At 34.1% G+C, this 27666-nt stretch overlaps 1 protein-coding gene across 4 annotated transcripts in view; it reads left to right on the top strand.

Moving 5' to 3' along the window:
• LOC123271822 (gamma-aminobutyric acid type B receptor subunit 2) overlaps window positions 1-27666 on the top strand; it is a 432312-nt gene that overhangs the window by 340720 nt on the left and 63926 nt on the right. For all 4 annotated transcript variants that reach the window (XM_044738268.1, XM_044738270.1, XM_044738267.1 and 1 more), the window contains exon 4: window positions 8338-8505. In XM_044738268.1, the coding sequence (XP_044594203.1) occupies window positions 8338-8505 (168 nt within the window). The remainder of the gene's footprint in view (window positions 1-8337; window positions 8506-27666) is intronic.

Genomic DNA, 27666 nt, shown 5'->3' with positions numbered 1-27666 from the left:
TAACTGAAACAAGTTTTATGTGGCAAATTCTGTAGACAATTCATCTGAAGTTTAAGTTTTTAAATATTTATTTATAAAAAAGGAGAGGCGAAGGTTAATGCATCAGCTAGCTTGTAAGAACAAATCAAAATTTTATTGTAGGGAATAGTCTTAAAAATATTTAAGGAAATATTTTAAACGTATGACCGTAAATAAATAAGAAATAATTTTGGATATTACTGAAGTAATATTTACAGGATTGAGTTAATAATAATCAGTAAAAATATTTTAAACTTGTGAACGTAATTAAGGTAGTACGGTTATGAAAGCAATATTTTAAGAAATCCTCGAAACTTTGAATATAAGTCATTAAATACATAATACATATGCTGTTAAAATTTTAAGACGATTTACCGTACCTAACTTAAGATAATTGCAATTGAAAATGACATTTTTGTACATGTAACATAGGAGAAGCGTGGGAAAATGACAGTATTTTTAATTTTTTCTATCGAAGGAATTTCACGACTTTATCGAAAAACTAGTAGATTGAAGAATATGATATTTCAAACAATTAAAAAAAAAATGAAAATTATTTACCGTGTAGTTTTCGAGATTAATTAAAATAAATTTCACTTTTAGAGGATTATTTTTAGGAAAGGGGGTACAAAAAACAGCCGCTAGTCACTGAAACCGTAGTGTGTGTGTATATGTGTAGAGAATATAGTAGTCGACGAGTTCAGTAACGTTAAAAAATCTTAACCTACAACCTTAGCTCTGTCGATACGTATAACGTGGATAGTGAGCCAAAATTTTTTATTTGGATTGTCGCGGAGGTACTACCTTAAGCCTTTTCAAGAAAATTTTTTTAACAGTTTGGAGTATACAAGCTAGATTACAGAAAGAGGAAGTTAGTTAGTGAAATTGCCTTTAGACATTTCCTTTAACTATTAATGTATAATCTGGATTAAAATATTATTAATATTATACATATTATACATCATCACACGTTATATAAAAATGCAAATGTTTTAGAAAGTTAGACGATTTTTACAGTTAGAATAACTTAGTTGGCCTGATTAGAAACTTCTAGAAGCAATGTCTAGATAAGCTGAGGTAGAGAACACAGAGGGGTACTTGAAGGTCTCATATTTATCTATGCAGATTTGTGTGTTTAAAAATATAAACCAGAAAACTATGGTGCTGCCTGAGATGCATTCGGGTTGGTGATTTCGACTTAGCTGATCTTAGTTCTGCCTATATGTAGAGTTAGAAAATTATAATTTTTTTATGGTCACCAAAAGTAAGGGACTAATTGGAACTGAGTAAAAGTTTGGGACCTTGGCTACCGTTTTAATTCTCGAATATTCTAGCCTCAGCGTTCGAAGTATTGTTTATCATGAATGTAATTTTCCTTAGCGTGTATTTAAACAATTCTAAAATTGTTTGTTAATGCTAAAGGGTAGTTATGCTGACCGTAACATTAATTTTCAGAATTCTAAATACAAATTTTGTAATATTTAAATGAGTAATTATTTTTTCATTTCTATTCACTAAAAAAAATACAGAATTCACTAAAATTTATTCTGCGAAGTTATTTTAAACTATCTATATAAGCAAAATAGGGTTCCTATGGGTGCGTTCCACTAAGCGCTCACAACGATCACGCTCACGACCACAGTTTTTCCCGTTCCACTTACCTGCGAGCGTTACTGTCGTAAACTCAAGTGGAATGGACTATGGTGCGTTTTGAGCGTGGAGGTAAATAATACAAATGGCGAGTTAGAGAAAAGAAAGCAAAAGATTTAAGAGGTTAAGTTTTAATCTGTGAGCCTTAAAAATAAACTTAAATAATTATCGATTACATTGAATTATATTGAAAAAATTGATAATTAGTGGTGTATTTAATTAACTTTAATTCAAGTATTATTAAAATGTCTTTGGCGGCAACAGTTGGATATTTGGTGATCCGTCGCGATAATGCTCCAGAAAGTTGTTGTTCATCCAGTTCAGATGAAGAATGGTCTACAATTTTACAAAAATATGATGTTGAAAAAAGAAAACTTCGACCACGTATTATTGATTACGATAACGTAATTCATCGTTACTCAGATGATGAATTCAAAAGTCATTTCAGGTAAATGATTTTCTATCGCATACCTATCACATTGTAGATTATGAAAATTTATCTTATGTAAGTCTTTGTTGTTTTTTTTTTTAGACTTTCAAGAAATACATTTAATTATCTACATGAATTAATACGAGAAGATTTAGTTCGGCACGTTCCTGGATGCCCTACGATTTTTTCCCATCATCAATTGATGATAGCTCTTTGGAAAATGGCTACAACAGATTCTTACAGGTAACATTATTTTAGAAATAAACTATTTAGTCTGATGTAGTACAGTTCAGAAGTATGTGACTAAACTTTTGCTTTTTAATTTTATGGTAGATCCGTCTGTGACAGATTTAACGTAGGGCGAGCTACTGCCGTAAGGGCTGTACGTCGAGTTTGTCATGCTTTATTTAAAAGAGTCTCAAGATTTATACAATGGCCTACGGGAGATGGTGCTATTGAAGTAATGCGTGGATTTGAGAGAGCAAGTGGTTTTTCTAAAACAATAGGAGCAATTGATGGGACTCACATTCGTATAAATGCGCCAAAACAGAATCCAGTAGATTATATTAATCGGAAAGGATTCCATTCTATTCAGCTACAGGTATTTAATAACTGTTATATTTAAGTATATTAGTTTTGGTATATAATTAAAATAGATTTACATAGAGTTAAATTTTTTTTGTAGCTGGTATGTGACCACAAGGCTCTGATAACCCATTGTCATGCTGGAAATCCAGGATCTGTTCATGATCAAAGAGTTTTTCGTTTGTCAGAAGTTGCAGATTACTTGAACGATGACAATGCATTCCCTGAAGACAGTCATATTTTGGGCGATTCTGCTTATGAAATACATCAGCACTTACTTACTCCTTATCGAGATAATGGACATTTAAGTGAGAAACAGAAAAAATATAATTATCGTCAATCAGCTGCTCGAGTTACTGTTGAAAGATGCATCGGATTATTGAAAGGACGAATGAGAAGCTTATTAAATTGTCTACCAATGACAAGAGTAGATTTAATGGCAGAGTATATTGTTGCATGTTGCGTAATTCATAATATCTGTACTTTACGAGAAGATGAAATAATTGTTATCACTATACCCGAGCCTAATGACGAAAATAATGGTAACAATTCACGCGAAGTAAGACGTAATGCAGGAATTTTAAAAAGAGATGTTATAATGAATTCTTTGTAATAATTATGATGATTAATTGTAAACTATGTTTTCGGTCGTGATAATAATTTCTTAGCACTTTAAATCATGGGAATCTAATGAAAATTTCTTTGGCAGTTGAAAATTTTCCCAAAAAAAAAAAATACTTTCACGGAATATGAAAACTTTAAGATTTCCAAAAAATTTGTTAATACTATAATAATCTTAAGCCAATAACAAAAATTGAACATATTATTATATCATATATGATAACACACACATGTAAAATATTACAAGAATTGTACAAAATCAAAATTTTTAAATATTAAACTTTATTAATTATAAAAACATGAAATGCACTTCTTGGTTTTATAAAAAAATACTAAATTATCGTAAAAAGGTTATAAGCTAATTTTTACGTAGAATTTAACTGTTTAAAACTTTTTTTTTCAATAGAATTTGAAATTATCAAAACTTATTTTTAAGGAGTATTTAAAATTTTTCATTATTTATTAGCTAACTTTTCTAAAACGTTCAGAAATTTTTCATCCATCTCCATTCGCTCTTTATGTCTTTTACTTTTTTGTTGTTCATGTTCTTCTTTTTGCTTCAGTCTTTTTCCTAATAAAGTGGCAATTGGTGTCTTATTTGATTCTGAAATGAAATTCCATTTTTTACAATATTTTAGTGAAACAAAGCTTTCAGACGGAATTAACTTACTTATTGAACATCCACTATCAGATCCTTCCATACTATCATTACTTTCTAATTGTTTTTTTGATAGACCTGTGGAAGATGCAACAGCAACTGGATCACACCAAGCTTTTTTGGAAAAAATTTCTTCCATTATCTAATAAAAATTTATGATACATTACGATAATTTTAAAGAAATATGGTCTGTATTATTATAAAAAAATTCGCTACATGTTGAAGTTAAGAAGAATATTAAAGAATTTATACGAACGTCAAAAAACTGCCAAGTCCTTCTGTCATTTCCCGATTTACTATTATGGTCTTTGATAGATTTGTAAGACTTTTTTAAGCTTCGTAGCTTAGAAGAACATTGTGGTCCAGTCACATCATGTCCTTTTACCTTCAATTCTTTGGCAACTTTTTCCCAAACTTTCTTTTGGGATATTTTTCCACTATTAAAGTCGTTTTCCATTGACCTGTAAGACTCTAATAATAACAACACACAAGGTGTACTCCACCTATATAAAGAAGCTGAAATGTAAACAAATGCTATTACAAAGTTAATTAACTCCGTCACATGCTATATGTGATAATTAAGATATTTATACAATTGATCATTGTTTATGAATACCTTCACTTTCTTGAGTTTCAGAGTTGGAATAAGCAGTATCCTCTGTATTGAGGAATTCTTCATCAATAAAATTATCAGTGCCATCATCAGAAAATTGAACATTTTCATCAGCAAGATCAGCGGACGTTGATGTTTGCGGTTGTTCATTTAAAACTTTGTTCAAAAGTTGTGTCGCAAATAGTGTATCTATAATAAAAATAAAATTTTCACGAGTGAAATTTTAAATATTTGTCTTAATTTTTTCAACAAAAAAATCACAAATTTTTAAACGTCGGCTAACTTAGTTTTCATTCATAAAGGTAGGTTATGTTATTGGCAATCAAGGAAAAATGTATATATTTGTATTGATTATAAGCTGTAATTACTTTTTTAAACTTGTTTCATATAATTATATTAACCTGTTGAGGCACGTTGAGCATCCGCTGCAGAAACATCCACATCTACTAAAATATCTCTTTCCGCATTAAATAATGTAAGTTTCAGGGTCGCCATTTTTGTTGCTTTCAGTTTTGAAAGTGCCGCTAATTTTCTCAACGCTCACTTCAACCTACCTTTTCAGATGGGTCGTTGTGAGCTTCGCGTGAGCGTTAGTCATGACGTCATGAGTGACGTTTTCGTCGCGACCACAACGACCGCGGTCGTTATGTGGAACGACTAAAGGAGCATTTTGATCGTTGTGAGCGCTTAGTGGAACGCACCCTATGTGTTCGGTGAACAAGGCCCAGTAGCGATTAACTCGCTCCTGGGGGACTCCCAAATTCAAGAGACGCACCTGTCCACCGCTAGTTCCCGCAAAAATCGAACCGCCAATAGAAAATCAGCCTCTCGATCACGTCATGAATCGACCGCTTTATTGGCTGATCGCTCCCACTAGACATGCGCAATAGCCTTCTTCCCCAACTCAACGAGGAAGAAGACGAACTATTATTATTATCTTTCGCTTCTATGCTTTCGCTGCATCAAGTCGCCATTAGTTTTTCTTTACTTTCGCTTTTCGTTAATAAACCGCATTTCGCTTATTTTATAATTTAAACTGCTTAAATTAACCGCTAATAATTCGCTTTAGTTTGTTATAGGTAATTTGTGTTAACAGTGCATTTATTTCACCGCTTTTACAGTGCCGGCAGAGTGTTCAACCACGTGTCAACCGGCTTCGCTATTGCAAACCACGCTGTAATTTACAAATGCTTTTATCTTAACAATCCGCTATTAAATATATTAAATATTGAGTGTATTTAATGTAAATAAATTCCTAGTGTTATTTTTTAATAATAATTTACGCGTTTTAATTGAGATATCCAGACCTAAACCTGATCCCCGCTTTTCCGCTCTTTCAGTAATTATTCACTATGACACTCCATCACATAAAAACTACTAAATCTATTAAGATGGGACTGCAACCATTCAACGCGGAATTTTCCATAAATCATTATATTAGGCTACTCTTTTTTTGAATTTTATCAACTCTTTCTCATTTTTTTTACGATTTATTGTTATAAACATTTTTCCCGTTAATAAAAACAAGAGACAGGCATTTTCTATCGATTCCTTTGTTTTTTTTTTTAATCGAAATGGACGTAAAGGGATTATATTAAATCTTTTCCTTACATTCGACTAAAGATCCACTCACACCTTCCTGCACGTCCACCTACACCCTTTCATGCATCCACCTACAAGCTCCGATTAATGGAGAATTTCATTTATATCGTCACTTCTTACGAAATCTCGGGAACCATAGGCCTCAAAAACTTGAAATTTGGTAGGAATATTCTTTTTGCCATATAGAGATCAACTAAGAACGGATTTTACGAAATTCTTTCCCCAAAGGAAATCGCGGGGGCATTTACAAAGAAAAATTCCCGTTTTTAAACTATAGCTCTTCTAGCCTCTAAAATTGGTAGAAATCTTCTATATATGATGTGGAAATGATCTAAAAGCATTTTTTACGATAACCCAACTCCAAAAAGAATGGCGAGGGTGGGTGTTAACAATTAAAATTTTTAATTTCCAGATTATAGCTTCTACAGAATCCAAATTTAGAAAGTTTTTTCTATGTGTGATGCAGAAATGAACTAAGAGCGGATTTTACGACAACCCATCTCCAATAAGGATTGCGGGGGTGTGTGTTAGAATGTTCAATTTCAGTTTCCAAACTGTAACTTCTACTGACTCCAAATTTGGTAGGAATGTTCGTGTATAATGTCAAGTTCAGCTAAAAATGGATTTTATCAAATTCCAACCTCAAAAGGGATTGCGGGGGCGTTAACAATGAAAAGCTCTCATTTCCAAACAATAGTTTCTATGGACTCAAAATTGTGTAGGAATCTTTTATTTATAATGTAGAAATCATCTCGAATATCTTACGGAATTCCTCCCTCATATAGGAGTGCGGGGTCGTTAATTGTAAAAAAATTCATTTTCTTTAAATACGGATCCTACAAATATAAAATTTGATAGAATCTCAAGAGAAACAAGAAATTTCAGGGATGACCTCCAGAGTCAACTGATTTAAATATTTTTCCTTTTTAATAACCAGATATCGGCTATAAACGAATTTCGTGATAATTGACTTCATATGTAGGTTATGTCAGAGTGGTGAGTAAAATGTTAAAAAATGTTTTTGTTTATGAGTTAGGACTTCTTGAAACATGAAATTTATGATGTCTCTTAAACTTCAATAACATTTGTATTGCTAAAAATTTCCTTATAACAATAGTCTCTTTGGCAGCGGGAAAAAAGTCATTATAAGGTTTCCAAAATTCAACTTTACATGTAGTTATTTAGTCAAAGGACTAAGAATATTACATACATGTTATTTTTGCTGATCACATAAGCGATTAATTGTTCTTATTGCGAGATCGCGGGAATGTAACAGATTAAAATGAATGCATTTTCCAAACACTTGTTATGTGGAAAATAAATTCGGCATCTTTAAATAGAATTCGTAAAAAACATGTAAAATTAATTTTCTATAGAAAATGGATGTCACTGAGAAAATTTTAATAAACGGAAAAATTCGTCGCACGAAGCTAGACAGATTTCTTCACTTATGAGACCTGCAATTTCTTTAACTAAAACTTTCAATGCTCATTTCAAATTTTTTTTTTACATTAATTTATTATTCTTCACTTTTGTAAGAAAGCCATGGAAATGTTATAATGATTGCACATTGAAAATTATAATGAATATTAGCTAGAATAATCACATGGATAAAAGGTACATGCTAATTCGATGGAATATGGAATCTGTGCAAGTCAAAACAATACTCAAGAAAAAAAGAAAACGGAATAATTACAATCTAAAATATAAAATCAGTCCCGTCGTAATCAAAACTAGAAAAATTACAGTTTGAAATAACATTTTTCTAAATTCAATTTTTGAATTTAATTTTCAGAGCTTTCAATGTAAATATAACATTCTACAATGTAATTCTTATAAAATCTATAATAATTACAATCTGAAACTGTAATTTTTCCAGTTTTCATCACGAAGCGCCACGTTGCATTATATACTGTAATTTTTCGAGTTTTCTTTTTTCCGTGCTCTAATTAAATTTTAAGTCTGCATCTAAAAATGCAATTCTATAAAGCGTCCAGCGGAGCGGGCCAGTAACAGCTAGTTGATTATATAAGTAAAATCCTTCTTGGAGTGAATTTCACTTCGGAGGGGTTAAATCAACTAAAAATCGTCTACTCTGCAAATTTTTTTTGGTGTAAAATAAACCACTTCTAAATAAATATTATTGATTGTTTGTTACAGTTAAGTTATGCTGACACCCATCCAATGTTCACGAGTGACAACTTTCCGAATTTCTTCAGAATAGTGCCATCTGAAAACGCTTTCAATGCACCGAGAGTGGCATTATTAAACCACTTTAACTGGACGAGAGTCGGAACAATTTACCAAAACGAGCCTCGATATGCACTTGTAAGTTCTTTTCTATATATACATATACAATATATATATATATATATATATATATATATATATATATATATATATATATATATATATATATATATATATATATATATATATATATATATATATCATCTCTTTACTTTATTTTATTTCTCAGTATTCTTTTTCTATTTGTTCTTTAACTCTCAGTTCAGGTCTAGAAACACTTGAATCACCTCAAAAGACATTCTTATTCAACTAAAACATTCCTCCTTACACCAACCCCAGCTTCTCATTTACTTCTCAAGAATTCATAAACTCGAGATACTGATGCTAATTTCAAATATAAATTACACGAATATATTAATATATAAATACATAACTACACAAAACTTTTTTATTAAAACTTCTCAAGGATTCAAATTATATATATCTTGAGGTGAATCGAAAAAATGGTATAAAAAATTTTTTTTTAAAAATCATCTTCAATTTTTTCAAAGAATGTTAAACAAAAGACCCTGTCAAAATTTGAGGCCTTCCCCAGTAATAATCAAATTATTATTTTTTACGGAAAAATAATAAATTTCGTTCGACCGCCGCACCACCGCTGCACGACCGCCGTTTGGCGGACTATTACGCCGCACGCTAAAAATTTACTCCTCCTAGCATCGCCGCACCACCGCTGCACCACCGCCGCACCAATGCTAAATCATACCTACAATTTTACAAAAAATGGTATCATAATTAATTTATCACGCAATAATTAATTAATAAATAATGCGACTATAGAAATCTTAATGTAAGACCTATTGATCCTCCTTTTAATCAAATGCCTAATATTAAAAAAAAAAAATTTTTTTAAATCAGGCCAAAGCACCGCGAAATTATTGATTTTTTCAGTCGTATTGTTGATGTAGATTTTTAATTTTGTCCTCGGGTTGCACAGAAGCGGTACGCCTATCGAAATATTCTGAAAGAATGTTAAAAATTGAACTGTGATGGGATTCGAACCTGGATCGCCTGCATGGAAGTCTCGAACATTGCCAACTGCGCTGCAAGCCATAGTTAATTAAAAAAATTTAGTTAAGCTATTTGAATGATCAACAAATATTTTATTTCAATGTATATACCATCAAACAGCAGTATGGTGCGGCGATGGTGCAGCGGTGGTGCGGCGGTCGAACGAAATTTATTATTTTTTCGTAAAAATTAATTATTTTATTTTTACCCGGGCGCGGCGGTGGTGCAGCGGTGGTACGGCGAATAGAAATGTATTTACTTGTCACGGCGCTGGTGCGGCGGTAGTGCGGCGAATAGATAAATTTTTTACTTGTCACGGCGGTGATGCGGCACTTGTAAAATAATCAAAATTGTCACGGCTGTAGTGTAGCGGTGGTGCGGCGCTTAAAAAGCCGTGCAGCGGTGTTGCGACGGTAGTGCGGCGGAATTCTGTTTTTACTCGCATTATTAATATGTACCGTAAAAAATTTTTATTTTCAATTTAAATAACATGGAAACGAACATATTTAATCTTTAGAATTTTATATCTCAATCTATAAGCATCGGACCGAAAAATGTGAGAAATATTTTTTGCAGGAAATTAAACATTATACAAAAAAGGTCTTTTATAATTTTTTGATAAATTCACTTTTTCAAAGGTATTCAAGGTCAAAGTTGAAGACATAGTAATCTTAATGTTTTCTTTCATTTTTGGTGAAATTATTATTTTTTAGGTGAAAATTTGTTAATATCAAATTTAAATAGATTCTTTATTTTAAGATTTTTGACGAAATTTAAAAATTATCAAAAAAATTTTCTTTTTTATTTTTCAAATGCACCCTAATAAATATCTACTTCGATTACTTGATTAAGTCTAATTCAAAATTATTAAGCCTCAATGTAAATATTTGATACATAAAATATCGGGCCAGGTAGAATCATTTTTTATCCAACTTTATTTTATTACTCATCGGGGTTTGGGACTTTAATAATTGATTGAAAAAAGAAGGTTAAATGAACCGAGAATTTTTTAGCATTAGCTCTAAAAGGGACCGACGGTATAAAATTAAAAATTTCATCCATATTTAATTTGTAAAAAAATTAGCATCTGAGGGGAGACTTTTTAAACTGATTAATTTTTTGTCTATAAATATATTCGTTTTTAATATCTCTACTTTTCGGTAAGATTTAGTAAACATTATTCTTTAAAAATAATCATTCTTAGTACAATCTTTCCGTGATAAACGCATTATAAGCCATGTATAAAGTCAACTATACGGAGGAAATATTCAAAGTAGTCATCCATATGTGTGACATATGCGAGAATATAATATGGTTTAAGCTAAAGCCGAAGCTCTTGTTAATGCTCTGATATATCCTTAATATCCTGGAAAGTGTAGAGAATTCCATGATTAATCTACCTACAGCATATTCACATGCGCATAATATCAACATCCAACTTCTAACGTACATAGCATATAATAACACTGAATGAATTTTTTGAGTACATTAAATATTATATTTTATACGTTATTCTACATTATTTAGTTATTCTGTTGTATGGAAGCATCAGTGAAAAATTTTTCCTCTTCCTCTTAGATTATTGGGTTTACACTTGAGAGTATTCAGAGATAGAATATTCGTGGAAATTCTTTCCAATTTTTCAAGATGAATGTTTTACATATATTTAAGTATTGCTGTCTACAATCCATACGACATACATACATACATTATATATGTCTGATGCAAAAAATTCGGCTGACAAAAAAGGTGCTATAATGAAAACGCTGCACTTTTTCCTATATTTCTTACTTTTTTTTACATTTTTCTCCCCGTAAAAGCATCTATATATTATTTTATATTATACATGCCGTAAACTGTGGTTTTAATTTATGAATATTAACTACGCCATTTATGAAATGTTATTTTGGTGTTGTAATGAAAGTTATGGTAATTTGTTTCATTAAACTTTACGTGCAACTAAAATTATTAAATAACTTTTAAACGATTTTCGTTCGCGAAAAAAAATTTTTTTTATAAATTTCATTAGTTAGTTAAAATTTCCTAGCATACTCACAATTATTTTTCTAGTTCTTTGATCCAAGTACGTGCTAGTGCATACATTAAGCACTACTCGTGTTTTTTTCTTCCGAAGTGTGTAACTCTTTCGTTATAAGTTACAGTTATAAGATACAAGATATATATGCAGGAACATTGTCGTAGGTAGTATGTCACTCACCACTACACCCTTCATAAGTTAATACAACCCACTGTTTCTAGGTCACAGACTTTAATTAAACTCAATAGTATCTTGAACGCGGGTAAATATTATGTTTCGTGTGACTGGGGCTCAAGAACTTGCTATTTTAATTTTAATATTGAACATAAATTTTGTTTTTCAAGTGGAAATGTAATTCTTGGTTTAAAATTTTGTTATATTTATATAAAAGGTAAAACTGAATCAAATAATTAAGATTTTTCATACAAAACGACTGTTTTTACTAACATAAAGTTAGGTTTCTTGCGAGTTAATAGGCTTGCAAACACGATAACTTTTGCAAAATCCTATTTTTTGAACCATTTTTTTTTTTTCAATCCTTTCATATGGTCAATGCGGAAAACCCTTTTGAAAATCCTAGATCAACATTGTTTTGTTTGATAATCATTAATATATTTCGGCTAGGAGTGACAATCAAATTTCCACTCTTCGATCGGTGGTGCTGTCTATTTTAAAATATAGAAATTTTTTAACGCGTGAATATAGCTGCGATTGTACTTGAGCTATTGCACTTTCGACTATTGTTCGAAATCACCAGAAGGTGGCATGGTAGTCTTCTTCTAACAGAATATATAATTCATTTAAGTGATGGCGAGCTACTCAAAACTAAACTCTAGAAAATATTTATTTTAAAAATACTATTCATTGTGTAGTTAGACACATAAATAATTTATAATACCTTTATAAATTTTATTTTTATTCTTGTTATTTTATTTTAATTTTGTAATAGTTATGTAAGCTCTTTTATACCTTTTGTACTGAGTGGTTTAATTTAGCATCCTTTTTTTCAAGTGATCTTTCTGTTAAAATATTAATATTGAAATTTAGAAGTTACAAATTTAAATTTTATACGGTGTATTAGAGTCGTCATTACAATATAATGATTTAACTGTCAATCATAAATATATACATTATATATTAATATAATAATTGATCACATAGATAATATATTTAAAATATATAAATAAATTTTAAATTATTATTATTGATGAATATATTTGAATGTACGAATACGCGGATGTTGCGAATGATTTTTCACCATTTGAATTCATGCATGATCATTATTATTAATACATAAATTTATGATTTTCAACTAACTAAAAATTCGATTTTGAATAATCATTAGTTTCGGTCACGCTCGCCAGGTGGCTTAAAATGCATATCTTCTCACAGTCAGTCTAGTATTCCGGATGCTTGTTCCCATTAATCTTATTCTTTTAAAACGTCTACTTTACTGAACAAAAATAACTCACGCGTGAAGAGAAAAATTTACCCCGCGTGATACGTTTCGATTTATTAAAGCTCGGTATTGAATTCACTCTTTTAAATAAATAATTTCGGTGATAAATTTTATCTCAGTTTCCGATATCTCTCTGAATATTATCAGAGATGTGAAATAAAATTTATCGGACTAGACATATTATAGTGACAATGACATACCGCGCAATAGTGATAGAAAAATTCAATATTTATAAAAGTAAATTACGTAATACTAAAAAATATATTAAATTTGGAAGATAGAAATGTCGGAAGCTGTCATGCAATACAAGTACTGAAAAGTGAAGTTACGAGACGTACTTTACATGCAATCGACATCTATTTCAATAAAGAATAAAACCTATACGCCGCGGAAGTAAAAGTATACTCAAAAATTGAATGTCAAGTAAATGTTTAAAAAAAAGATAAGGAGAGATGGAACTTGCTTGAGGGAGTAAAAAAAGTCATGTGATTGGTTGCTGTTTTATATCGTTGTCTTATGTCAAACCTTGTAGTTTCTGGTTTGGCAGAACTTGTAAACTGGCGGAAATCCGTCTGAGCATGAAGCTGTCTTATATAACCAAGGGAATAATGGTTGTAGATGAAAGATGAACAAGTCTTGTAGTAGAATCAGACTCGTTAGCCAGACTTGGAACTTAGTAGTAGCTACAAATAATACAGCATTGTAAGGTACAAACAGTACCCGGCATTTACAACCGGACGTCTTCTGCTCCAACATTTCCCATTTCGCATTCTTCCTAGACATATAACTTTTCAGATAAAATACTTTCTTTACTCTAACCACACGGCTATTATTAAATTTTTTTTGTTTTCCATTTTACTTGTACGATTAATTTTACTTTTAATGCATTAATAGAAGAATTTACTAACTGTTGATAAATTTATTTATTTGAAATAATTTATCCATTTATTAAATATCAATGAATGTTTTTTAAATTACATAGCAAATTATTCTTCTTTATGCTAAAAATAATTCCCTGAAAATTTAAGCCCTTATTTTTAATTCTATCTATTTTTTTTTTAATTTTAAAGTTTTTCGATTTAAAATACATAAGAAAATTTACACGGAGAGAAATTTATAGGAATCTTTCCAAAAATTATGGGAATGGTTCCTATAGTAAAATTATCATTATAGGCATTAATCCTATACTCATTATGGGAACCATACCCATAGTTTATTGGAAACGTTTCTATACAATAATGGAATAGCTTCAATATATTATGGGAATGGTTCCTATAATATTATAGGAATGGTTCCTATACTATTAAAGGAATGGTTCCTATAATATTATAGGAATGGTTCCTATAATATTATAGGAATGGTTCCTATAATATTATAGGAATGACGCACATAATAATAGAAAAAAGTTTATTTTCTTAATAATGAAGCAATCACTTCAAAAATATAAAGTAATTATTATGTATTTTTTTGCTAATAAATTTTTTTTTTGTAAATAAAAATTGATCTTTCACTAGAGTAAAAAATTTCTTTTTCATAATTTTTATTCACGTGTGTACTTAATCTTGAATTATTTATTCCAGCTCAGTTATTATTGTGTTAAATAAAATTGAAAAATATTGTAGCAATTTTGAAGTTTCTCTAATAAAAAGGATATTTTCTTACTATACAATTGTAGGAGCAAAATAGATATGGAAATTCATTGTTTATTTTTACAATTTCATTTTATTTTTAAAGCAAATTATTTATTTACAATACATACGTTGAGCCACGAAAGCATTTGAAAATTTGGAATTTCAAAACCATTGGAAATTTTATTTTATTTAAGAAATTTTTTTTTTTAATTAACTTTTTTTTTTTTAATTAATTTTATTTTAATTTACAAGTATTTATACCATTAAAGATTAAAAAAATATCAACTGCTACAAATGATTAATTTAATAATGATAATAATAATAAATATTATTACTGATAACTTTTTTATCAATTTATATATTATAAAAAAAGAATCACTTAATCAAAAAAAAAAAACAAATTCAGTTAAAAAAGATTAATTAAATACCACAGTTGTGTGAAAAAAAATTACTCCAATATTATTAGGCATCATTCCTATAATATTATGGGAATGGTTCCTATAATATTATAAGAATGGTTCCTATAATATTATGGAAACTATTCCTATATATTATAGGAACCATTCCTATATATTATGGGAATCATGCCGATATTACAGTTATAATTATAGGTATCGTTCCTATAATTATAGGAACCATTTCCATAATTATAGTAACGTTTCCCAAAAATTATGGGTATAATTCCCATAGTTTAAGTAATCGCTCCTAAAATGGTATAGGAAAATATTTCATTAAAATTATAGGAATGATTTCCACATTTTTCTCTCCGTGTAGGATGTTTTTCAATTTCCTATAACTTTAATACATTTAAGGCATTTAATGCTAATGCAATAGACTAAAGCACGATTTGTAGATAATAAGATATTTTTTAAAAGTACTCACCGCTGATTGACCTCCACTCATATATTTTGGTATGAACATGTCACCAAAGTCAAATTTCTTCGAAGTAATCTTGTTTTTTCGCATTTTCCGGTGAAACGGTTAAAGTGACAGAAAAACTCTAAATTTTTTGTAGAAAATTTAATTTCTTACAAAAAAGGTCCAGTGCATTAAAGCGCTTAAAAGCATTATTTGAAAGATATAGAAAATTTTAAAAATTAATTAAAAAAATTAATAGAACTTACCACTCAATCGATATTTCTCAAATTATGTTATAAAATGCTTTTTATAAAAGCATTTTATATTGTTTTGGTTTTATATTGTTTTGGTTTTATATTGTTTTGGTATTAAATTACATTATCTACAGAAAGTTTTTCAGTTCTTCTGTCACTTTAACCGTTTCATTAGAAAATGCGAAAAACAAGGGTTATTTGTAAAAATATAACTAATCACAACATAAAAAATTTTATTAATCAAATCATCTAATGCTGAAAAATAATTTATTGACAGTTGATGAAGCTTATTAAATATCAAAGAATCCTTCTATCTGTATACCTTTACGGATAATTCTACTTTCAACGTAAAAATAAATTTTGTCTAATTTAGTGACAACTTTCTTCAGTCGACTATAGCCAAGGAATGAAAAATAAATTCAAAAATAAATTTATATTCCAGCAATTTACGCTCTTTGACTCAAAGCTGATAGCAATCAGCTTTATGAGCGCCAGCATTTATTTCAAAAATTTCCAACACTTGACTTCTTATGCCCCGGCTTCCAATCGGGCTCAAAAGAATGCTTTGATATTGCTTTCGCTTTAATAAAAACCGGTTTTTAAATTGTGCCTCAGGGACGTAGAAAGTTATCGAACAGTAGGGCAATTTTGTGTAGATAGCTCGTGTAAAAAGATTCATTATAACGAGACTATTTGCTCCATCTATACACAGCGCGATATTATTAATCGATATATCCTCTGTTATCGGCTATTTAAAAGCCTGCCGTGGAAAATTAAAGCCCAAATTATTAGATCCTTAATTCTTGAAATAGATTCCTTCGTTTATTTTTATCAAACATATAACTTCACCACATTATATATCACATTACGTTCTACCTTTAATTGTGTGAGTATGGATATCCTAATTTCGCCGCACTCCTAATTTAGGTGCACAGCTGAATCGAACTTGCGAGCGGTGGTTTCGGGCGGTATGTTACCTGGACCAACGCAGTGGTCATGTTCAGGTTAGAACCGAATTCTGCGAATTAATACCTTTCACCCTTGTACCCACAGTTCTGGTCTCTAACTATAAGCTAGTCAGTAACTAGTTGGCTACTGTTACACCCAGGTGAGTTAATGAATATTTCCCGAAACCAATCAAGAATTTCAATAAATCAATTTTATACGCTCTCATTTACATACTTCAATTTTTTTTTTGCTCATCTCTACTCTAAATTAGTTCTACGACTTTGTAATTAATTTTACTGATCCTAACATTGAAATTTCAATTCATAAACACACACAATAATCTATACTAATATTATAAAGAGGATAGATTTGATTGTTTGTTTGTTTGATTTTTTGCATTGAATAGGCTCCGAAACTACTGAACCGATTTGAAAAATTCTTCCATTGTTGGAAAGCTACACTATCCCCGGGTGACATAGGCTATCTTATATTATTAATAACTTGAAAATTTTTGTTAAATACCCGTGCGAAGCTGAGACGAACTGCCAGTAATTAATATAATTAAAAGAATATTAAAAATTTAGTCTTCAACGTATTTCTATGAAAGATTGGACAATCTAAAAGTGCATGCCTCATAACGCTCATTTATTTTTTAAGAAAAAAATAAATTGTTCAGTGAACAGGCCCAGCCGCGATAAATCCCCCCCCCCCCCGGGGGACTCCCAATTTCACGAGCCGCACCTGTCAACCGCTAGTTCCCGCAAAAACTAACCACCTACACAAAGCTTAGCTTGACTGTTCACGCCAAGTCTCAACGGTGTGATTGGCTGATCGCTCCGCAGACATGCGCAATTAGCCTTCTTCCCCAAGTCGACGAGGAAGAAGACGCATTATTATTATCATCTTTCGCTTCCACGCTTTCGTTGCAACAAGTCGCCATTAGTGTTACTTTACTTTCGCTTTTTGCTAACAAACCGCATTTCGCTTATTTAATAAGTTAATTTGCTTAAATTAATTGTTATTAACCCGATTTAGTTTGTTACAGATAAATTGTGTTATTTGTAAAAATAATTATCCGCTTTTCCAGTGTCGGCAGTGTGCTCAACCACGGGTCAACCGGCTTCGCTTTATTAATCACGCAGTGCTTTATTTATCCGCTTTTATTTAAACAATCCGCTAACATATTAAATAAATATTAAGTGTAATTTGTGTAAATAAATTTATAGTGTTCATTTTAATAATAATTTACGCGTTTTAATTGAGATATCCAGACAAAAACCTGATCCTCCGCTTTCCCGCATTTTCAGCATTTTTCATTTGGTCCCTCGAACCGGATCAGGCTGGCTCTATCTCAATTAATTTAAATTAATTATATTGCTAATAATTGAGTTGTGAGAGTGAAGTTTATTACCGCTAGGAAGGATCGAGTGTCAGGGGCATCGCAGAGCACATCGGGTGCTGCTCCTGGTAGTCATTCGTGCACCGGTACGCTGAACTTTCCGCTATTTTAAGACTGAAAACTTGACTTCGGGCCTAAATAACCGCACTATGAAGTTCGAAGCCGCGATTGCAATGCAAAATCAGTACCTGATTGCATTGTACGCTATGACTAACCGCTTAACTGACGAAGAACTCAACAAAATGTCCATGACCGCTGTCGACGCTGTGGCAAAACAAAGCAGGGACATCTGGAAGGACATCACCAACTTGAACTCGCTAATATTCAAGAGTTTTAAGGAAGTACTCGAGTATGAGTACCATACTGAGAACCAGTACACAGATGCCCACGCCGCTTATGGACTCTTGGACACCCGCATCGCTGCCCGCAAAGACGCTATCCAGCAGGAGATCGATGTCAGAGACGCTGCTCAAACACACAATCTGGCAATGCACAGCACCGCTTTCATGGGAGGGTCATCGGGTACTGGACTCCCAAAAATCAAGCTCCAGAGCTTCTCTGGAGACTTCAAACGCTGGGGATCTTTTAGTCAGCTTTTCTCTGACATTGCCATCGACAATGCACTTCTGATAAACAGCCAGAAGATGCATTATCTTAAAACATTCACCAAGGATGAAGCACACCAGCTTATTGGTAACATGTCATCCACTGATGAGTCATTTGAGCCCGCTTGGAACCTGCTGAAGAGCCACTATTCAAACCCACGCCGCATCGTTTCATCACACCCTGAAGACCTCTAGGTTGGTGAGTCTGTTCCCGCTAAATCAGCCGCTAAATTGGACGCCTTGCATCTATCCAATCAAAAGGCTTTGGATTCCATCAAGGCTCAGGGGGTCCCTGTTGAACACTGGGACCTGATGATCATTCATTTAACGCTTCGCCGCTTGCCACCCGCTGTGAGAAAAGACTGGGAGACCAGTCTCGGGCTGACTGATGACATGCCGACCTACGCGCAGCTCCACGAGTTCTTCAAGTCCAAGGTCAGGGCTTAGGAGAACCTGGAGGCGTCAGCTGATCACAAAAAGCACTTTAAAGGGCAAAAACCCGGAACTTTCCGCAATAAGGAACACCAGAAGCCCAAGGCTTCTTACACTGCTACTCAATACAAGGGTAAGCCCAAGAGAAACTGCCCGCTGTGCCCGGAGGAGCACTACATGTTGTTCTGTCCGATCTTCAAGGCCGCTACTGTTGAGAAGCGCATCAACACTGTTGAGAAATACCGCTTGTGTTACAATTGCTTGGGTCCACACCGCGTCGCTGATTGTGAGACCGCTCAAGGGTGCAGGAAGTGCAGTCAACGTCACCACACTTCCATTCATCGTGATCTATCGCCTAAATCAGCATCACCGCCACCAGCAGACACCGCACAAGGTAACTAACCGTTCCTTTAGACCGCTTATAACTTAAGATTAACTGTTGATTATTTCAGATCCGCTTTCCGCTCAAGTTTTGCTAGCTACCGATTTAGTCCAGGTCAGTCCGCATCATGGTAATCCTATCACCGCTAGAGTTTTGATTGATCAAGGCTCAGAGCTCTCATTTATGAGACAGACGCTCTTCAAGAAGCTTGGACAACCGCTACAACGCGACATGGTCATGCTCAAGGGCATTGGCAATGTCTCCGCAGGAAGTTCACTAGGTGTGAGCACAATTGAGCTTCGTTCGCTGTGTACAACTGCATCAATGCATGTCAGCATGCATATTCTACCAACACTGACGGTCGATCTTCCATCATTCGTGATCGCTGATCCGAAATGGCCGCATCTTGAAAATCTCAAGCTCGCTGACCCGCATTATCTATAGCCGCATCCTGTAGACATTATTCTAGGTGCATCACCAGCCGCACAGATCATGAACACTGAGATTAAACGTGGACTTCGCAATTCTCCGATTGCACAATCCACCACGCTCGGTTGGATTGTCTATGGAGATGTCACCGCTAAACACGCTTCCACGTCACACGCAGTATTACATGCGTCATTGGACACATTATTACAAGACGCTATCGCTAAGTTTTGGGAACAGGAAGAGGTTCCATCAGGTAATTCACCGCTCAACACCGCTGAGAAAGACGAATGTCACTTTCGTCAAACACATTATCGACAGCCTGATGGACGCTATGTAGTGAGATTACCGCTTAAAGCCCCCGAGAGTCAACTTGGCGACTCTATCAACGCAGCCATGGGGTCACTCCGCAGATTAATAATTCGCCTGTCGCGAGAAAAAGATTATTCTGACATGTATCGCGCGTTCATTGCAGAATACATAAAACTAGGACACATGGTTCGAGTACCAATCAATGACTTGCCCGCAAACGCTTACTTCTTGCCTCACCATGGGGTATTGAAGCTTGATAGCACCACTACGAAGCTCCGCACAGTGTTCAACGGTTCCTGTGCAACATCTACAGGAATTTCATTGAACGACATTCTACACGCAGGACCCAAAACGCAAATTGACATCTTCGACGTGATGTTGAGAATCCGCTGCAACAGGATTCTATTTGCTACTGGCAGCACCAAGATGTTCAGACAGATTGAGGTTGATTCGCTTGATTGGCTGCTTCAGTGTATTCTCTGGATAGATGAGAATGACCTAGTCGACGCTTACTGTCTCAAGACAGTCACCTACGGGACCGCTAGTGCACCTTTTGACGCTGTACGTGTGCTCATCCAACTAGTCAAGGATGAACGACACCGCTTTCCGCTAGCTGTTGCTCCAATGTTGGAAACACGCTACGTAGATGACATCTACGGTGGATCAGACAACGAACAAGACGCTATAAAGGTTGCAGTGCAAACAAAAGCACTGTGCACCGCAGGCCGCTTTCTGCTCGCCAAATGGGCTAGTAATAGCCCAACGTTGCTCGCTGAAGTCGCTCCAGAAAAGCAGATAGAAACACCGCTTAAAGAAATCAGTGATGCACCAGTAAAGGTCCTGGGCATGTACTGGAATTCACACACTGACGCTCTCCAGTTCAAGTACACGCTACCTCCAGAGACACCTAAGACAAAAAGAGCTATTTTGTCTGAAATCGCTAAATTGTATGACCCGCTAGGACTTCTCGCACCAATTGTCGTCAAGGCCAAGATCTGTGGCTAGATAGAGTGTCATGGGACGAACAATTGTCACCATCACTCATTCATAAATGGACTGGATACCGCAAGGACCTTCGAAATATCGAATCCATCCGCATTCCACGCTGGAATAATATTGCACCTGGAGCAACAATAGAATTGCACGGGTTCTCAGACGCTTCGCAAAACGCTATGGCTGCCGCTGTTTATTTGAGAGTCACTGATGCTGATGGGAACACAAAGGTCTCACTTTTGTGTTCAAAAACGGAGCAAGTGGCACCGCTGAAGACCATGACAATTCCACGCTTGGAATTATCTGCTGCATGGTTGCTTACACAACTGATACTTCATGTCAAGGAAGTTTAGTCGCTAGAAAATGTCAGGATCAATCTCTGGACTGACTCCGCCATGACTCTCGCGTGGATTAAAAGTCCAGCAACCCGCTGGAAGACATTTGTCCGCAATAGAGTGGGAAAAATCCAAGAAACGCTTCGAGATGTCTCCTGGAAATTTATTCCAGGAAAACAAAACTCCGCTGACTGCGCTTCAAGAGGTATACCAACGCTAAAGCTAAAACAACACGCTCTCGGGTGGCATGGACCAACTTGGCTTCATGAACCAGAATCCTCTTGGCCCACTCTGGAGCCTCCAGCTGACAACGCAACGCATCGAGAAGAACGCCAAGGTCTGACACTAGTAACTTGTAAAGCAGAAAACTGCTTGCTCCAACAATTACTATCGCATTACACGCAGCTGTTTCCACTGCTACCGAAGCTCAGCATCTGGCATCGTGTCATCGACCACTTTAAAAGAGTTCCACAATCATCGCTGGCCTACCCGCTTACTCCATCAGACCTGGAACGCGCTAAATTGACCTTGATTAAGTTCACTCAAGGACAATACTTCGCTAGAGAGATTCACATGCTTTAAGATGGTGATGGTCTGCCGAAAAATAACTGCATCACCAAGCTGACTCCGTTCATCGACCATCAGGCGTTCCTGAGAGTCGGTGGCCGCTTGAAAAATGCATTGCTAGACCCAGAAGAAAAGCATCCAGTGATCTTACCACGACAGTCACCGCTTACATCAATCTTGATTAATGATTCGCACCGCAAAACGCTTCACGTAGGTACTCAGCTTACGCTCGCTGACTTACGCAAGAGTGTCTGGATCATTGGAGGCCGTGTTCCAGTCAGATCATTCATATTACGCTGCGCTGTCTGCACTAGATACCGTGGAGAACGCACTCAACAGTTGATGGGTTAACTACCTGCCGCACGAGTGCAGCCAACTCGAGCTTTCCTGCATACAGGACTCGACTACGCTGGACCCATCACTCTGAAAACCTTTCAAGGACATGGAGCAAAAACATACAAAGGCTGGATTGCAGTCTTTGTCTGCATGTTCAGCTCAGCTGTACATCTAGAGCTAGTCACTGACTACACCGCCGCCGCCTTCATCGCCACTTTACTAGTCGCCGAGGTATCTGTCATACGTTATACTACAACGTGGAGCACTTATCACAACGTGGAGCACTTAATGCTCGAATGCCATGAGTACGAACCTCAACGCGAGGTTCTCAAGGACATATGGGGTGGGAACGCGGAGTGGGCGAGCGTTGCGCGTGCGATTGCCACATCCCAAAGTAACTTCAAGCTTTTAAAAGGTTTCAGTAAAGTAGTAATGTGCTGCAAACTCCAAACCCAACTAGCTAACGAAAACGCGACTAGGGACGAGACTCAACAGACATCCACCTAGGTAGAGTCAGAGCGCCTAGGCACAAGCGATATGCTCCACACAATTGTGAGGACAGTATAAAGCTTTGGATGACTGCCGTAGAATAAATTAGGGAAAATGACTACAAATAACACAAGTGCCCGGGCACCCTACACACGCAAACACTTACACGTAGAATCATATTTTATACACAACACATTACACAAACAACATGGTCTTCTATCGACTCCGCCTCCCCGTGGTCCCCGCTGTATACTGCTCATATTCTGTGGGTACATCTCGATGTGCCCACAGGGAATGAATTGCCAGAGGAGTCGATGAGAGTTGCACACACTTACAATTGTACGCAACTCTTGCAGCTGTTCAATGAATGTGTATAAACACAAGAGAGCAGCAGTTTTTCCTTGTCCGCGATCTTGGCTGTGTTTTCGTTATGGTTAGGGTAGGACAAATATACGTGCGTGTATAGCTCTTTTGAGCCCAGGAAACGGCCTCTTCGGAGGTAGGCGAAAGCCTCACCATATATTCTTTATACGCTATACTCAGATTGTGGAACCAACTTTGTAGGTGCAGATAAAGAGCTGAAACGACTATTCGCAGCAGGATCCCGCTCACTTCGAGAACTATCAGTGTCAATCGCTCAAGATGGCACGAACTGAAAGTTCAATCCGCCTGGTGCTCCACATTTTGGAGGAAAATGGGAAGCCGCTGTGAAATCAATTAATTTTCATCTTCGAAGAACAATCGGAGACTCGCTGTTGAAGCTAGAGCAGTACTCAACGCTACTAGCTCAAATTGAAGCCATCTTGAATTCCAGACCGCTCACACCGCTGAATGAAGATCCTGCTGATCTGGCAGTACTGACACCAGGTCATTTCTTAATCGGACAGTCACTCAACGCAGTTCCAGAGCCATCGCTGACAGAAGTACAGCCCACTCGGCTCTCGCATTGGGAACAAGTCCAGCAAATGGTTCAACATTTCTGGAAACGCTATTATCAGGACTGCATCCACCGCTACCAGGCCATTTCAAAGTGGCATCATCAACGCAACGAGATCAAAGTGGGTTCAGTTGTACTGATCACCACTGAGGATCTCCCGCCAACCAAGTAGCCATTAGCCAAAGTCATCGCTCTCCATCCAGGGGAAGATGGACAAGTCCGCGTGGTAACTGTCAAGACAGTTAACACAGAGCTAGTACGTCCAATTACAAAGCTTTGTGTCTTTCCGCTAACATATGAAGAAGACGATCTTGTCGACGCAGCCGCCAACCCGGGGGAGAATGTTCAGTGAACAGGCCCAGCCGCGATAAAGTCGCCCCTGGGGGACTCCCAATTTCACGAGCCGCACCTGTCAACCGCTAGTTCACGCAAAAACTAACCGCCTGCACAAAGCTTAGCTTGACTGTTCACGCCAAGTCTCAACGGTGTGATTGGCTGATCGCTCCGCAGACATGCGCAATGAGCCTTCTTCCCCAAGTCGACGAGGAAGAAGACACATTATTATTATCATCTTTCGCTTCCACGCTTTCGTTGCAACAAGTCGCCATTAGTGTTACTTTACTTTCGCTTTTTGCTAACAAACCGCATTTCGCTTATTTAATAAGTTAATTTGCTTAAATTAATTGTTATTAACCCGCTTTAGTTTGTTACAGATAAATTGTGTTATTTGTAAAAATAATTATCCGCTTTTCCAGTGTCGGCAGTGTGCTCAACCACGTGTCAACCGGCTTCGCTTTATTAATCACGCAATGCTTTATTTATCCGCTTTTATTTAAACAATCTGCTAACATATTAAATAAATATTAAGTGTAATTTGTGTAAATAAATTTATAGGGTTCATTTTAATAATAATTATGAGAGAAATTTTATAACAATGTAAAAAAAATCGTCACGATTTTCGGTTACACGCCATGTTGTTTTTTTTTTTATTAAAGTTCAATATAGCGACGTAAAAAATAAATCTAGTAAACATTATTAATTCTAAAAACAATTAAAAAAATATAAGGACGTCCACGTAAAATTTTTTTGAAACGTTTTTTTTTTTTTTTTCAAAGTAACAACAAAAAATGATTTTCAGAAAGAATGAGAAGGTTTAATTTAAGAGTTTTTTCGATGTACACCTACTTATATTATCGTATGACTGCAATATAGTTGTGACAGAGGCTTTTGAAGATCACAAAATTACTTGACCTTGACATATTGGGAGTAAAGCACTATCTCAACCGCTTCGCGTTATGAGGCGTGCAATAAAATGGGTTTTTTTTATTTAATCAAATTTATTATTATTGAAAAGATCTTGGCCCCAATTTATGCCTTTTTAAAATTCTATGTGGTTTTCATTGATACACAGTAAAAAAATTTCCGTCAAATTTAACACAAATATTTGTGTTACTGACTGTTTTTATACAAACTAATGTTAATTCAACATTTTAGTGTATTAAATCAACACATGAGAATGTCAAATTCTATATACTAGAGTATAATATTCTACACAAAAATTTTTACACTATACACAATGACGAAAAATTTTTTACCGTGTAGTTAATTTTTTATGATAACTTTGCGAAGTTGTTGTAAGTAGATTCAAATTTCACGCTAGATAAATTTTGTACGTTTATTTATTTTATGTACAAAATTAAAAATGTTTTATCAAATTGAATACAAAAATTTGTTTTGATGATTTTTTTTACAAACTTAATGTTAATTCATCACAACTTGTATGTAACGCTGAAGTAACATAGCTCTGTATTAAAGATAAGACAGCTTTGTATTAAAGTAACATTTAAAAAATGTTATTTAAGTACCGAATATTATTTTAGTGTCTTGAAAACGCAAAGGACTATGTTGAATCAACACACTAAAATGTTAAATAATCTACAGAAAGTCTTTAACACTTTATACAATGAAAATTTTTTTTCTTACTACGCCGGTCGAAAGTACGTGGTTTCCGCTGCGATTTCACGGCAGAAAGTCTAACTTCTGTACCGCGCTGGGATTACTCGTGCACCATCTATAACAGCAGACCGAAAGAAAATAGTAACGTGACAAAAGAGTTTTTATGTACTGTGATCATTCGACGCAGTCACTTTTGTGCTTAAATATAACTTTAAGTATGATTCTTTCTAAGGTCTCAATATTTTTATTCTAGAAAATATTTTGTGTGAATATATTATTTAGATTAAATTGAATTGATATCCGTGAAAAATTCATGTAATGTATTATAAATATAAAAATATGTAAAAACTGTTTCATTGATGATAAGTGTGTAATTTTAAACAAATAATTATTTAATTGTTTTTAAATGAATGAAAAAGTATATAATCTTTGAAAAAAATCTGAAAAATTAGACAAAAAAATTTTGTGATTTGTGTTTGTCAAATTTAATTTTTTTGACAGAATTATTTTCGGCGTTAAAGGGGTTAACTTCCTTAATAAATTATATTCAATAAACAGTTTTGTAGTTTATTTTACCCCTCATTACATATAAAATTTAGAAATGCTTACTATCCGTCCGAATTTGATGATATGTAGAAAATTTTGAGGTACCCACTTTGCCCCTTCCCCCCTACAAGTCAATTTAGTTAGATTGTTACTATTTTAAAAGAGTTCTAAATAGTTATTTGACACTGTTAGTTTTTTCCGTCAACATTTATCCGTGAAATAATTAGTAATTGATCCTGTTACCAAAATATTATTTTTTTAATTTATTCTAAAAGTACCCGAACTATTATTTACCTGTTGTGATTAAAAATATCGAAAAATTATTAAGCAAAAATTTTTTTTATTTATAAATTGTAATTCTTGGCAGTTACTTAGTGTTTGCAGGTAACTAGAAGTAATTAATTCAATTTTGTTTGAGAAATCAAGACATCAACTATAGAATTTCTGGGTGATACAAAAAGAGAGTGTAGAAGGTTCAATATCGATATAAAAGAACAGTACTTGGCAAAATGCATCAGAAAACTTAAGCGAATAGAGTCCTTTGATACATGAAATGAAACTGTATCCTGATATGACACCTATGTGCATTTGTCTTTGATGTAGGAATCAAAAATGGAAATTAGATCGCTTTGTCACTTATGCACATTGTTATTTCGTACTTATGCAAAGTTGTCAAATAAGAATTGCTGGGAATTCCAGAATAGTTTAAATTCCAATTTCAATGAGAGCTTTTGAATGTAAAATTATTGTGCGTGGACAAGCGTGACATTTTTTGCACCCAAAAAGAGTTCAGATCTAATTAACCTTTTTTGATACTAAAAATTTTTTATTTTCATCGATTGTTTATTTTCAATTTTACGATAATCAAAAAATTAACTTGATGTAAGAAAAAAATCCTTGAATCAAGAATAATATTTTGTAGAGTTTGATCGTCTTGAATCACATGGAAAAATTCTTGAACCAAGAAATTGCTGTTGATTCAAGTAAACTTCACTTGATTTAGGATTTCTTCTACTTGATTCAAGATCATTAAACCTTTCAAAATGACGTTCTTAGTTAAAGAATTTGGCTTTTGAATCAAGTCAATTTTTGTAAGTTTAATTGTAGATTTATAGTTCATAAACATTACATCAAAATCAGAAGAAATTTTTTATATTGCTGGGAAGTTATATAATCTTTCACAAAATTATTTTAAGTGAAAAAAAACTTCTTTCTTTGTCTTAAATGAGATTATAAAAAAAAATGTTAAAAAAAAATTTTTTTCG

Source organism: Cotesia glomerata, linkage group LG9 (genome assembly GCF_020080835.1).
Source record: "Cotesia glomerata isolate CgM1 linkage group LG9, MPM_Cglom_v2.3, whole genome shotgun sequence".
NCBI lineage: Eukaryota > Metazoa > Arthropoda > Insecta > Hymenoptera > Braconidae > Cotesia > Cotesia glomerata.
The sequence above is the reverse complement of the archived record's forward strand: the minus strand, read 5'-3'. Positions and strand labels throughout refer to the sequence as shown.